General features: G+C 40.5%; 1 protein-coding gene across 1 annotated transcript in view; it reads left to right on the top strand.

The window, feature by feature from the left end:
• The window catches only part of DNAH3 (dynein axonemal heavy chain 3), a 247,929-nt gene that overhangs the window by 197,364 nt on the left and 34,441 nt on the right, over positions 1–16,124 (top strand). The window contains exon 54 of the mRNA XM_070362916.1: positions 6,059–6,257. Coding sequence (XP_070219017.1) covers positions 6,059–6,257 — 199 coding nt within the window. The remainder of the gene's footprint in view (positions 1–6,058; positions 6,258–16,124) is intronic.

Below are 16,124 nucleotides of genomic sequence, written 5' to 3' on the forward strand. Positions count from 1 at the left end.
GTCAAATGGTTCTATGAAGACCTACGAGATCTTCTAGTTCAATTCAGTTGTTCAGTCATGTCTGACTCTTTGCGACTCCATGAACCGCAGCACACCAGGCCTCCTTGTCCATCACCAACTCCTAGAGCCAACCCAAACCTACGTCCATCAAGTTGATGATGTCATCCAACCATCTCATCCTCTGTCGTCCCCTTCTCCTCCCTCCCTCAATCCTTCCCAGCATCAGGGTCTTTTCAAATGAGTCAGATCTTCACATCAGGTGGCCAAAGTATTGGAGTTTCAGCTTCAACATCAGTCCTTCCAATGAACACCCAGGACTGATCTCCTTTAGGATGGACTGGTTGAATCTCCTTGCAGTCCAAGGAACTCTCAAGAGTCTACTCCAACACCACAGTTCAAAAGCATCAATTCTTTGGCGCTCAGCTTTCCTTATAGTCCAACTCTCACATCCATACATGACTACTGGAAAAACCATAGCTTTGACTAGATGGACCTTTGTTGACAAAGTAATGTCTCTGCTTTTTAATATGCTATCTAGGTTGGTCATAACTTTCCTTCCAGGGAGTAAGTGTCTTTTAATTTCATGGCTGCAATCACCATCTGCAGTGATTTTGGAGCCCCCCAAAATAAAGTCAGCCACTGTTTCCCCATCTATTTCCCATGAAGTGATGGGACCAGACGCCATGATCTTAGTTTTTTGAATGTTGAGCTTTAAGCCAACTTTTTCACTTTCCTCTTTCACTTTCATCAAGAGGCTCTTTAGTTCTTCTTCACTTTCTGCCATAAAGGTGGTGTCATCTGCATATCTGAGGTTATTGATATTTCTCCCAGCAGTTTTGATTCAAGCTTATGCTTCTTCCAGCCCAGCATTTCTAATGATGTACTCTGCATATAAGTTAAATAAGCAGGATGACAATATACAGCCTTGATGTACTCCTTTTCCTATTTGGAACCAGTCTGTTGTTCCATGTCCAGTTCTAACTGTTGCCTCCTGACCTGCATACAGGTTTCTCAAGAGGCAGGTCAGATGCTCTGGTATTCCCATCTCTTTCAGAATTTTCCACAGTTTATTGTGATGCACACAGTCTATAAGACCTATAACTAACACCAAAAGCATGTCCTTTTCATCACAGAGGATTGAAATGCAAAAGTAGGAAGTCAAGAGATATTGGGGCAACACACAACTTTGGCTTTGGAGTACAAAATGAAACAGGGCAAATGCTAACAGTTTTGCCAAGAGAACACATTGGTCGTAGCAAACATCTTCTTCCAACAACACAAGAGACAACTCTATACATGGACATCACCTGACGGTCAATACTGAAATCAGCTTGATTATATTTTTTGCAGCTGAAGATGGAAAAGCTCTATACAGTCAGCAAAAAGAAGACCTGGAGCTTACTGTGGCTTAGATAACAAGCTCCTTATTGCAAATTCAGCCTTAAATTGAGGAAAGTAGGGAAAACCGTTAGGGCATTCAGGTATGACCTAAATCAAATCCCTTATGATTATACAGTGAAGGTGACAAATAGATTCAAGGAATTAGATCTGGTAGACAGAGTTCCTGAAGAACTATGGACAGAGGTTCATAACATTGTACTGATCAGATTAGATCAGATCAGTCACTCAGTCGTGTCTGACTCCCTGTGACCCCATGAATCGCAGCACGCCAGGCCTCCCTGTCCATCACCAACTCTCGGAATTCACGGAGACTCATGTCCATCGAGTCAGTGATGCCATCCAGCCATCTCATCCTCTGAAGACAGTGACAAAAACCATCCCAAAGAAAAAGTAATGCTAGAAAGCAAAGTGGTTGTCTGAGATATGAGATGCTGTAAAAGTAGCTGAGGAAAGAAGAGAAATGAAAGGCAAGGGCGAAGGGGAAAGATATACACAACTCAATGCAGCGTTCCAGAGAATAGCAAGGAGAGATAAGAAGACCTTCTGAAATGAACAATGAGAAGAAATAGAGGAAAACAATTGAATGGAAAAGACTAGAGATCTCTTCAATAAAATTGGAGATAGCAGGGGAATATATCTTGCAAGGATGGGCATGATAAAGGACAGAAACAGTAAGGAGCTAACAGAAAGAAAAGAGATTAAGGAGAAGTGGCAAGAATACACAGAAGAACTATTTTTTAAAAAAAAAGTCTTAATGACCTGGAAAACCATGATAGTGTGGAAACTCACTGAGAGCTGGAAATCCTGGAGTGTGAAGTCAAGTGGGCCTTAGGAAGCATTACTACAAGCAAAGCTAATGGAGGTGATGGAATTCCAGCTGAGCTATTTCAAACCTTAAAAGATAATGCTGTAAAATGTGGCCGTCAATATGTCAGCAAATTTGGAAAGTTCAACAGTGGCCACAGAACAGGAAAAGGTCAGTTTTCATTCTAATCCCAAAGAAGGGGAATGCCAAAAAATGTTCCAACTACCATACAATTGTGCTCATTTCACATACTAGTGAGCTTATACTCAAAATCCTTCAAGCTATGTTTCAGCAGTATGTGAACTGAGAACTTCCAGAGGTACAAGCTGGGTTTAGAAAAGGCAGAGAACCAGGCAATGGCAACCCACTCCAGTACCCTTGCCTGGAGAATCCCATGGATGGAGGGGCCTGGTAGGCTGCAGTCCATGGGGTCACTAAGAGTCAGACACGACTGAGCGACTTTACTTTCATGCATTGGAGAAGGAAATGGCAACCCACTCCAGTGTTCTTGCCTGGAGAACCCCAGGGACGGGGGAGCCTGGTGGCTGCCGTCTACGGGGTCGCGCAGAGTCGGACATGACTGAAGCAACTTAGCAGCAGCAGCAGCAGGAGAGGAACCAGAGATCAAATTGCCAACATCCATTGGACCACAAAGAAAGCAAGGGAATTCCAGAAAAACATCTGCTTCTGCTTCATTGACTACACTAAAGCCTTTGTGTGGATCACAACAAACTGTGGAAAATTCTTAAAGAGATGGAAATACCAGGCCACCTTATCTGTCTCCTGAGAAACCTGTATGCAGGTCAAGAACCAACAGTTAAAACTTTACATGGAACAACAGACTGGTTCAAAATTGGGAAAGGAGTATGTCAAGGCTATATATTGTTACCTTGCTTATTTAACTTTAATGCAGAGTTGTTGTTCAGTCACTAAGTTGTGTCCAACTCTTTCCAACCCCATGGACTGCAGCATGCCAGGCTTCACTGTTCTTCACTATCTTCTGGAGTTTGCTCAGACTCATGTCCATTGAGTTGATGATGCCATCCAACCGTCTCATCCTCTGTCACCTGCTACTCCTGCCCTCAATCTTTCCCAGCATCAGGATCTTTTCCACTGAGTTCACTGTTCTCATCAGGTGGCCAAAGTATTAGAGCTTCAGCTTCAGCATCAGTCCTTCCAACTATATTGAGGGTTGATTTCCTTTAGGATTAACTGGTTTGATACTGGAGTGGGTTGCCATTCCCTTCTCCAGGGGATCTTCTCGACCCAAGGATCAAACCTGGGTCTCCCACATTCTTTACCATCTGGGCTACCAGGGAAGCCTAATTGGCTATACATCAATACAAAATAAAAAGTTTAAAGTTAAAAAAAATGCTGGCTTTAAACTCAACATTAAAACAAAAAACTAAGATCATGCCATCTGGTCCAGTCACTTCATGGCAAATAGAAGGGGGAAAAGGGGAAGCAGTGACAGATTTTATTTTGGGGGGCCCTAAAATCACTGCAGATGGTGACTGAACCATGAAATTAAAAGATGCTTGCTCCTTGGAAGGAAAGCTATGGCAAACCTAAATAGCATATTATAAAGCAGAGACATCACTTTGCCAACAAAGGTCCATGTAGTCAAAGCTATGACTTTTCCAGTAGTCATGTATGGATATGAGAGTTGGACCATAAAGAAGGCTGAGTACCAAAGAACTGGTGCTTTTGAATTGAGGTGCTGGAGAAGACTCTTGAGATCCCCTTGGGCAGGAGGGAGATCAATCCAGTCAGTCCTAAAGGAAATCAACCCTGAATATTCATTGGAAGGACTGATGCTGAAGCTGAAGCTCCAATATTTTGACCACCTGATGTGAAAAGCCGACTCATTGGAAAAGATCCTCATGCTGGGAAAGACTGAATGCAAAAGGACAAGGGGACAGCAGAGGATGAGATGGTTAGATAGCATCCTCGACTCAATGGGCATGAATTTGAGCAGACTCCAGAACATAGTGAAGGACGGGGGAATCTGGCATGCTGCAGTTCATGGGGTTGCAAAGAGTTGAACACAACTTAGTGACTGAACAACAAAAGAGGCCTTTTGAGTCATTTGATGAACAACCTTGCTGGAACCCAGGCCTTACCCCTTAGGAAAAAAGCGGAGCCATCTCAACATTGGGAGGCGTAATGTGACAGTGGGCCAAAAGAAGGCTGAGTGCCAAAGAATTGATGCTTCAAATTTTAGCACTGGAGATGATTCCTGAAAGTCCCTTGGACAGCAAGAAGAGCAAACCAACCAGTCCTAAAGGAAATCAACCCTGAATCTTCATTGTAAGAACTAATGCTGAAGCTGAAGCTCCAACACACACATACATGTAAGAAGGTGGAACCTCATTTTGTTTGCTTATCAAAGTAAATCTGCAGGACATAGATTTTGACACATGCTGCTTTTGACATTCTCTTGTGAAATTTCACTTCAATCCTGACTGTGTTATCACTCCCTGGGCTGGGAGACTACCAGAAAATTCACTGAGTGGGGAGCCAGGGGCCCAAAGTTGGAACTTGGCTCAGTGACTAACAAGTTTTGTGGCCTTGGTTAACTCATTTTTTTCTCCCAAGACCTCATTTTGTTGTTGTTGAAGGAAAAGAATTGGACTGCTAAATACAGTTCTATTTACAGGAGATGGGGTCCAGCCTTCCCCACCCCATCCCCGCCTCTGGCCCCACAGATACCAAAATGCTCAGATGCTCAAGCCCCCGCCTTCTGGATCTGTGGTCCCAAATCCACAGTTACAGAGGGCCAACTGTAATCTATACAGAATTTTATGATGTTGATATTTCCTTTTTTAAAAAAAATTGAGATATAATTCACATACCACTAATAGTCACCTTTTAAAATCATGCAATTCAGAGGGTATTTTTTAGTATATTCACAAAGTTATACAGTCATAACCACTATGTAATTCTAGAACATCTTCATCACCCCAAAAAGAAACCTATGTTCATTAGTAGTCACTAGCTGTTTCTTCCACCCAGCCCTGTCAGCCACTAACCTACTTTCTGCCTATATGGATTTTCCTTTTATGCACATTTAATGTAAATGGAATCATAGAGCAGGTGCCATTTTGTGTCTATCTGGCTGGTTTCACTTAGCATAATGTTCTCCAGGTTTATCCATGTTGTTGCATGAATCATTACTTCATTTCTTTTTATGGCTGAATAATATTCCATTGTATTAGTTTTGTTTTTAAACAAATAAATAATGGACAAAACATATTCTGTTCTCTTTTTCCCAGGACTCACTACCCAGCTCTAGTCTTTATCCCCATTCCTCATCCTTAAACTCTGGCCTTAAACATCACCCTCTCCCCAGATTCACCTCTATCCCATCTCTGAGCTACAGTGCGTCCTAGACTCTCACCCTATCTCTGACATTCTCCCACCCCTCATGCCTTATTCCTCCCCAAACTTGCTGTAATCCCCTTCCCATCTGTCACTCACAGATAGGCTTCATTTTTCACTTCATCTCTCAACCCATTGTTGATCAGTTGGTATGAAGTCACTCATGACATATACCCCTTGGGAATTAGTTAAAAACCAAAAGCTTGATTCTGTAAAAGATTATAGACCAGGTAAATTCTCAAATGTTCCAGGCATCCAAACCACAGCTCCCAAATGCATGCATGCTTCCCTGCTGCCTTTCAGAGCCATCCTTGCACGCAAACTTCCAGGAGAAGACACTGTCCTGGGAGGACTCTGGGGCAGGAAGCACCTCTTCCCACTTCTGCTGCTTCTCCCAGGGGCAGAACTTGCTTCATCCTCAGTATGCCGGACGCCGGGCACTCACCCTTTCTGTCCCTGTGCTGCCTACAGAACGAATGCGAAGGGGACTTGGCAGAGGCAATGCCAGCGCTCGAGGCTGCGCTTGCTGCACTGGACACGCTGAACCCGGCAGATATCTCGCTGGTGAAGGCCATGCAGAACCCACCTGGGCCTGTCAAGCTGGTCATGGAGAGCATCTGTGTGATGAAAGGGCTGAGACCAGAGAGGAAGCCGGACCCCAGTGGCAGCGGTAACCCCTTCCAGCACCCTTCCCGACCCAGAGGTGTACACAGGCTGCCCTCTCCTGACAGGAAGGGAGCCAGCATCCCCACTCATCCTGCCCCAGGCCTGCAGGCCGTATCATGGTCTCTTAGGGGAAATAAGATAGGCCCCAGGATACAGATGTACTCACTTGTGTTTCTTCACCATGCTCTCCCCTCTCAGTCAGTAAGGAAAATGCAGGCATCTTTAGGTGAAGCCAAACTCAGTCAAGGCCCCCGCCGACAAAGTGTTACACAAATGAAGGTCTTGCGGACAAGAGGACTGATAGGGAGCAAGCACACAGAGCCGTATGTGGGTGAGAGGGAGGGAAAGAAACAAAAAGAGCTAGGACAGAAAGATAAAGGAGAAACAGAAAAAGAGACAGAGACACTGCAAGAGATAACCAGAGGAAAAAGGAAACTGAGACAGACACAGAGAAATGGAGAGAAAGACAGTGAGGCTGAGCAGGAAATGGAGACCTGGACACCTAGATACATGTGGCATGTGTAGGCATGAAGAGGTCATAAACAGAGAAAGAGGTCAGGATGAAAAGAAATCTGGAGGAAGAAAGACAAACACAGGGAGGGGTGAGTGGGCGAGTGAGAGACTCTTACAGTGTCAGAGACAGATGACAGAGAAAGATGTTGGCAAGAGAGAAAAGCAGAAATAAGCTAAGACACAGAAAAGCTGAAAGTGAACAATGGAGACAGAGCAGAGACCCTACCCCCCCACCCCCAACCAGAGATACAGAGACATACAAAAATACAGAGTGAGTGGGAAGAAAATAGGCCAGGAAGAAGAGAAATAGAGACAGGAAAACAAAGACACACACACAGAGAATGGCTGTAGGAGGTGAAGTGGAACATGAGCTGCTGGTGAAGGATTAGAGGAAGAAAGGGATAAAGGAGGCAGAGAGTGAAACTGACAGGCCTGAGGAAGACCAGGGTACAGAAACTCAGAAGACGGGAGAAAAGGAATAGTGGGGAGAGAGAGGAAAGTTTATATAATAGAGCCTAGAAGCATGAATAAGTGAAAATTCATTCTTAAAATTTAAATTAGATGTAGAATGTTGCAATAAAATCAGTGTCTTAAAACTGAAAGAAAAAGTGAAAGTGAAGTCACTCAGTCATGCCCGACTCTTTGCGACCCCATGGATAGTAGCCTGCACCAAGCTCCTCTGTCCATGGGATTTTCAAGGCAAGAGTACTTAAAGAGTCTTAAAACTGCACAAGGACTTAAAAACCATCTCATGTGATATTTCTTGCCTTTTGAATCCTTGTATCCTTCAAACAGTCCTGCTATTCCTCCATTACTTCTGAAATGTTAGAAATTCCTGATGCCTCCTTTGAGAGACTCTGGCTTCTGCTTCCTAGTGAATAGCACTCCCTCTTCCTTGGCTGGTTTCAGGACAAAAACCACATGAAGAAATGCAGAGGTGATCAGAAATGGACAAATAGGGAGAGGATGTTACAGGAGACTCTAGGGAAGCATCTGAGGTGTAATAAGTGAGTCTGAGTAAAGATGAGCTAGCCAGTGCTTTTCCACTCTGGCTGTACCCTGGTATACCTGGGAACTTAAAGAATGCTAATGCCCTTGCCCCCGCTCCTAGAGACTTTTATTCCTTTAGCCTAGGGTGTGGCCTGAGCATTAGTATTTTTCTTAAAGCTCCCAGGTGATTCTAAGGCACAGCCAAGATTGAGAACTACTGAAATATGCAAAGCAGGGGCAGGTCTCAAAAATCAGTTCTCTTCTTCGATCACTGATGTTGGCCACAGGATGCATCATCCACCTTTCTTATTTTAAAATTGAAGTGAATTTTGTATGGTATTCACAAAATAACTCACAGAATTTAGCCAGTATATTGGGATGGAGCAAAAGCACAAATAAATTGATTTTGTACTTAGTCGCTCAGTTGTGTCCATCTCTTTGAGACTCCTGACTGTAGCCCGATAGGCTCCTTTGTCCATGGGGATTTTCCAGACAAGAATACTGGAGTGGGTTGCCATGTCCTCCTCCAGGGGATCTTCCCAACCCAGGTAGATTCTTCCCACATTGCAGGCAGATTCTTTACCATTTGAGCCACCAGGGAAGCCCAAATTAGTTTTGGATACCGTAAATTTAAATAAAGCAGATCACTTCCTAGGATGCAAAGAAAAACTTTCATTGGAAATATTTGTTTAGTGTCTAAGCTTGCTTTAGAAATAGGACATATCTGACCTGTTGTATAATATAATATCTCAAGTACAACTCTTTTTTTTTTTAACTTTTTATTTTGTAGTGGGGTTTAGCTGATCAATATTGTGATAGTTTCAGGTGAACAGTGAAGTGACTAAGCCATACATATACATGTATCCTTTGTACCCCAAGCTCCCCTCTCATCCAGACTGCCACGTAACATTGAGCAGATATTTTTTGATGAGTGGAGCTTGGCAAGGGTTTATCATCAAAAAGAGTGATATTTTTCTAACACACTGACAAAAGGAGCACTTCCTAGGATGGGATCAGGGCTCACTCATTTATTAGTCATCATGAGGGGTGCTAAGGTGAACAAAGGCCCTGTTTCATTTCAGGGCAGGCTGAGGACAGTCCTCTGTCTGGTTGCAAGTCTGCAAGTTGCTTCCCCTACCCTCACTCTTTCTCTGGAGACACTTAGTCACTCACTCACTCACTCACTAGAAGGACTGATTCATCCCAGGGATGACAAAACATGCTCTATCAGACCCACCTCCCATATTTGGAAAAGAATATTCAAAATATTAATACATGCTTATGGATCCAGTTGCCCTCTTCATGTATGACTGGGGAAAAGGGCAACATTCATTAAATTCATGTTAAAAACTGATAATCAAGCACTATGCCAGATTGTAATAAACACAGAAGGAGCAAACAATTTTTTAAATGTATAATTGATTTACTATATTAGTTTTAAATGTATAACTAGTGACTCAAGATTATTATAGATTATAGATCTATTAATAATCTATTAATAATATATTAGGTTATAGATTATTATAGGTTATATAGATTATAGATATTAGAGAAGGATATGGCAACCCACTCCAGTGTTCTTGCCTGGAGAATCCCATGGACGGAGAAGCCTGGTAGGTTGCAGTCCATGGGGTCGCACAGAGTTGGACACGACTGAAGCGACTTGGCAGCAGCAGCAGATTATAGATATAATCTATTTATATAGATTATATAAACTTACTATAAAATACTGACTATATTCCCTATGTTGTACAATATGTTCTTTAGCTTACTTACTTTAATCATAGCAGTTTGTACTGCATAATCCTCTGCCTTTATATTTGTTTTGTTCATCATTTCCCTTTCTGTGCAAAAGCTTTTAAACTTAATTAGATCCCATTTGTTTAGTTTTGTTTTGCTTTTGTTTCTTTTGCCTTGGGATAAGAATCCAAAAAAATATTGCTATGATTTATATCAAAGAGTGTTCTGCCTATGTTTTCTTCTAGGAATTTTATGGTTTCTAGTCTTATATTTAGTTTTAAATCCATTTTGAGTTTATCTTTGTGTATGGTGTTAGGAAGTGTTCCCATTTCATTCTTTTACATGTAGCTATCCGGTTTTCCCAGCACCACTTATTGAAGAGACTGTCTTTTCCCTGTTATTTATTCTTATCTCCTGTGCTGTGCTTAGTTGCTCAGTCATGTCTGACTCTTTGTGACCCCATAGACTGTAGTCCCCCAGGCTCCTCTGTCCATGGGGATTCTCCAGGCAAGAATACTGGAGTGGGTTGCTATGTCCTCCTCTGGGGATCTTCCCAACCTAGGTCCCCCACATTGCAGATGGATTCTTTACCATCTGAGTCACCAGGGAAGCCCTTTTTATCTCCTATATCATGGATTAATTGACCACAAGTGAACATGTTTATTTCTGGGCTGTCTATTCTGTTCCATTGATCTTTGCATCTGTTTTGCTTTATCAGTCCTATACTGTTTTGATTACTGTAGCTTTGTAATATTGTCTGAAGTCAGGGACTGAGATAACTTCCACTTTGTTCTTTTTTTCTCAATATTGTTTTGGCTACTCACGGTCTTTTGTTGTTCTATATACATTTTAAGATTATTTTTTCTAGTTCTGTTTTTAATATTTTGAAAGGTTTTACATTAGATTGCTTTGGGTAATATGGACATTTTAATATTAATTCTTTCAATTCATGATCATGAGATATCTTTCCATTTATTTGTACCATCTTCAATTTCCCTCCACAGTGTTTTATAGTTTTCACAGTATAGGTCTTTCACCTCCTCGGTTAAGTTTATTCCTAGGTATTTTATTCTTTTTGATGATTTTAAGGAGATTGGTTTCTTGCTTTCTCTTTCACTATTAATGTATAGAAAAACAACAGATTTCTGTATATTAATCCTGCACTCTGCAACATTACTGAATTTATTTTTCAGTTCTAATAATTTTTCATGGAGACTTCAGGGTTTTCTATATATAATATGTGTTATCTGGAAATAATGACAGTTTTCCTTTGTCCCTGCCAATTTGGATGCTTTTGTTTCTTTTCCTTGCCTGACTGCTGTGGCTAGGACTTTGTTTCATTGATCTTTTCTATTTTTATCTCTATTTTATTTATCTTTCTTTGATCTTTATTGTTTCCTTCCCTCTGCTAACTTTGGGCTTTGTTCTTTTTCCAATTCCTTTAGTTGGCAGGTTAGGTTGTTTGAGATTTTTCTTGTTTCTTGAGGTATGCCAATATCACTATAAACTTCTCTCTTAGAGCTGCTTTTATTTTGTCCCATAGATTTTGGAAAATTGTGTTTTTCTTTTCAATTGTCTCAAAGTATTTTCTGATTTCTTCTTTGATTCCTCACCGACCCATTGGTTTTTAGTAGTTTATTTTTGTGTTTTTATCATTTTTCTCCCTGTAATCATTTTTCTAGTTTCATATTGTTGTGATCAGAAAAAATAAAAAAGTTTGATATAATTTCTAGCTTCTTAAATTTGTCAAGACTTGTTTTATTGCCTAGCATGTGATCTATCCTGGAGAACATTCCATGAGCACTTGAAAAGAATGTGTATTCTGCTGGTTTGGGTTGGAATTTCCTCTAGACATTGTTAAGTCTGATTGGTCTAATGTGTCATTTAAGACCACTGTTTCTTTATTCATTTTCTCTCTGGATGATCTAATTATGTAAGTAAGGTGTTACTAAAGTCCCTCCTATTAGTGTATTAATGTCAGTTTCTCCCCTATGTCTGTTAATATTTGCTTTATATATTTGTATGCTCCTGTATTAGGTGCATATATGTTAACAAATGTTATATTTTCTTCTTGTATGGATCCCTTTATCATTATACAATGGTCTTGTTTTTCTTTTGCTATAGACTTTGTTTTAAAGTCTATTTTATCTGATATGAGTGTTGCTACCCCCACTTTTCTTTTCATTTTCATTTTGTGAAATACCTTTATCATCCCCTCATTTTCAGTCTGTGTGTCTTTAGCTCTAAGAAGAATCTCTTATTAGCAGCAGTCTTGGTTTTGTTTTTTTTTTTTTAATCCAATCAGTCATTCTATGTCTTTTTATTGGAGAATTTAGTCCATTGACATTTAAAATGATTATTGATAACTATAAACTTATTGAGATTTTTTTTTACTTCTTTTCTGGTTGTGCTTGTAGTTTTTTCAGTTATTTCCTTCTTTTAGCCTCTTCCCTTATGGTTTGATCATTTTCTTTTATCCTTATGCCCTGTTCCTTTCTATTTATTGTTGTATCTATCATAGATTTTTGATTTTGATTTGTGGTTACCATAGGGGTAATATGTGTTGACCTATAAAGTGTATCTACTTGTTTAAATCTGATAGTCATTTAAATACAAACACATTCTAAAATATTTATATTTTCACTCCCTTCCTCCATGTTTTGTGTTTTTGATGTCATATTGTACATCTTCATGTTTATCCCTTAACTGATTATTGTAGATATAGTTGATTAAACAATTTTTTGTCTTTTAATCTTCATACTAGCTTATTTAACTGATTGATCCACAGCCTATACTATATATTTGCCTTTATTAGTGGGATTTTCATTTCCTATAAATTCTTACTTCTTGTTATAGTCTTTTTTTTTTTCCACTTAAAGAAGACACTTTAACACTTCTTTTAGATTTGGCTAGTATTGATGAAATCTTAGGTTTTGCTTGTCTGAGAAGTTTTTATCTCTCCTTCAATTATGAATGATAGTATTGCTAGGAGAGTATCCTAGGTTGTAGGGTTTTTCCTTTCCTGACTTTAAATATATAATTTCACTGCCTTCTGGCTTGCAAAATTTCAGCAGAAAAATCAACTGATACCCTTATGGGAGTTCCCTTGTATGTGACTCTGCCTTTCTTTTGCTGCTTTTAGAATTCTCTATCTTTAATTTTTGCCGTTACAATTATGATACCTCTAATGTCACCTCCCAGGGGCACATGTCCCAACCTGATTGCTTTTCCTCCCTTCCTGAACAGCTCCATGTGGATCTTTGTTTACAGCCTTGGTTGTCAAAGAGTCTTCCTGCCAGTCTCGAGTTGGTTTTCAAAGAAATTTGCTCCACATGTAGATGTATTTTTTAATATGTTCATGAGAGGAAGTAAGCTCAGTATCATACTATCTGCAATCTTGTTGCCCTCCCCCAGAAGGTTACAGCTTTGAGGGAGAAGCACACAGTTAAAACTAAACCAAAAAAAAAAAAAAATCACAGATTCCCATTTCTGCAATCTATAAAGCATTTATGTATATTCTAGCCTCTGAGATGAAAGAAAATACTCCATAGTTCAGTTCAGTTCAGTTCAGTCACTCAGTCATGTCCGACTCTGCGACCCCATGAACCACAGCATGCCAGGCCTCCCTGTCCATCACCAACTGCTGGAGTTTATCCAAATTCATGGCCATTGAGTCAGTGATGCCATCCAACCATCTCATACTCTGTCAACCCCTTCTTCTCCTGCCCTCAATCTTTCCCAGCATCAGGGTCTTTTCAAATGAGTCACCTCTTTGCATCAGGTGGCCAAAGTATTGGAGTTTCAGCTTCAACATCATTCCTTCCAATTAACACCCAGGACTGATCTCCTTTAGGATGGACTGGTTGGATCTCCTTGCAGTCCAAGGGACTCACAAGAGTCTTCTCCAACACCACAGTTCAAAAGCATCAATTCTTCGGCGCTCAGCTTTCTTCACAGTCCAACTCTCAAATCCATACATGACCACTGGAAAAACCATAGCCTTGACTAGACAGACCTTTGTTGGCAAAGTAATGTCTCTGCTTTTTAATATGTTGTCTAGGTTGGTCATAACTTTCCTTCCAAGGAGTAACCGTCTTTTAGTTTCATGGCTGCAATCACCATCTGCAGTGATTTTGGAGCCCAAGAAGATAAAGCCAGCCACTGCTTTCAGTGTTTCCCCATCTATTTGCCATGAAGTGATGGGACTGGATTCTGTGATCTTAGTTTTCTGAATGTTGAGCTTTAAGCCAACTTTTTCACTCTCCTCTTTCACTTTCATCAAGAGGCTCTTTAGTTCTTCTTCACTCTCTGCCATAAGGGTGGTGTCATCTGCATATCTAAGGTTATTGATATTTCTCCCAAAAATCTTGACTCCAGCTTGTGCTTCTTCCAGCCCTGCATTTCTCATAATGTACTCTGCGTATAAGTTAAATAAGCAGGGTGACAATATACAGCCTTGACGTACTCCTTTTCCTATTTGGAACCAGTCTGTTGTTCCATGTCCAGTTCTAACTGTTGCTTCCTGACCTGCATATAGGTTTCTCAAGAGGCAGATCAGGTGGTCTGGTATTCCCATCTCTTTCAGCATCTTCCACAGTTTATTGTGATCCACACAAGTCAAAGGCTTTGGCATAGTCAATAAAGCAGAAATAGATGTTTTTCTGGAACTCTCTTGCTTTTTCCATGATCCAGCAGATGTTGGCAATTTGATCTCTGGTTCCTCTGCCTTTTCTAAAACCAGCTTGAACATCAGGAAGTTCATGGTTCATGTATTGCTGAAACCTGGCTTGGAGAATTTTGAGCATTACTTTACTAGTGTGTGAGATGAGTGCAAAATTGTGTGGTTGTTTGAGCATTCTTTGACACTGCCTTTCTTTGGGATTGGAATGAAAACTGACCTTTTCCAGTCCTGTGGCCACTGCTGAGTTTTCCAAATGTGCTGGCATATTGAGTGCGGCACTTTCACAGCATCATCTTTCAGGATTTGAAAGAGCTCAACTGGAATACCATCACCTCCAATAGCTTTGTTCTTAGTCATACTTCCTAAGGCCCACTTGACTTCTCATTCCAGGATGTCTGGCTCTGGGTGAGTGATCACACGATCGTGATTATCTGGGTCATGAAGATCTTTTTTGTACAGTTCTTCTGTGTATTCTTGCCAGCACTTCTTAATATCTTCTGCTTCTGTTAGGTCCATACCATTTCTATCCTTTATTGAGCCCATCTTTGCATGAAATTTCCCTTGGTATCTCTGATTTTCTTGAAGAGATCTCTAGTCTTTCCCATTCAATTGTTTTCCTCTATTTCTTTGCACTGATCACTGAGGAATGCTTTCTTATCTCTCCTTGCTATTCTTTGGAACTCTGCATTCACATGGGTATATCTTTCCTTTTCTCCTTTGCTTTTCACTTCTCTTCTTTTCACAGCTATTTGTATGGCCCCCTCAGACAGCCATTTTGCTTTTTTTATTTTTTTATCTTGGGGATGGTCTCCTGTACAATGTCATGAATCTCCGTCCATAGTTCATCAGGCACTCTATCTATCAGATCTAGTCCCTTAAATCTATTTCTCACTTCCACTGTATAATCATAAAGGATTTGATTTAGGTCATACCTGAATGGTCTAGTGGTTTTCCCCACTTTCTTCAATTTCAGTATGAATTTGGCAGTAAGGAGTTCATGATCTGAGCCACAGTCAGCTCCTGGTCTTGTTTTTGCTGACTGTATAGAGCTTCTCCATCTTTGGCTGCAAAGAATATAATCAATCTGATTTCAGTGTTGACCATCTGGTGATGTCCATTAGAGTCTTCTTTTGTGTTATTGGAAGAGGATGTTTGCTATGACCAGTGTATTCTTTTAGCAAAACTCTATTAGCCTTTGCCCTGCTTCATTCCATACTCCAAGGCCAAATTTGCCTGTTACTCTAGGTGTTTCTTTACTTCCTACTTTTGCATTCCAGTCCCCTACGATGAAAAGGACATCTTTTTTGGGTGTTAGTTCTGAAAGGTCCTATAGGTCTTCATAGAGCCATTCAACTTCACTTTATTCAGCATTATTGGTTGGGGCATAGACTTGGATTACCGTGATATTGAATGGTTTGCCTTGGAAATAAACAGAGGTCATTCTGTCGTTTTTGAGATTGCATCCAAGTACTGCATTTTATACTCTTTTGTTGACTATGATGGCTAATCCATTTCTTCTAAGGGATTCCTGCCCACAGTAGTAGATATAATGGTCATCTGAGTTAAATTCACCCTTTCCATATAGAGGTGGCTTTTAAAGTGAGCCTGAAGTTTGTTCAGGAGCCAGCTAGATGCCATTTACAACCTAGGTGAAAAGCTCATGTTAGGCAAGCACTTGGGATCATCAGGAAGTTGAAGGAAGCTTCTTGTAATTAAAGACCAGGGAGCAAGGCAAAGATGAGATGGAGAGGAGCTTGGGATTTAAGATCTTTTTTTTTTTTTTTTTTTAAGAGCGGTTTTAAGGTCACAGAAAAATTGAGTTGAAGATACAAAAATTTCTCATATACCCCCTGCCCCTACTCTTGCATGTTGTTCAGTCATTCAACAGTGTCCAGCTGTTTAAGACCCCATGGACTTCACTTACCAGGCTTCCCTGTCCATCACCAT

The sequence above is a fragment of the Bos mutus genome, chromosome 25 (genome assembly GCF_027580195.1).
Source record: "Bos mutus isolate GX-2022 chromosome 25, NWIPB_WYAK_1.1, whole genome shotgun sequence".
In the NCBI taxonomy this organism is placed as follows: domain Eukaryota; kingdom Metazoa; phylum Chordata; class Mammalia; order Artiodactyla; family Bovidae; genus Bos; species Bos mutus.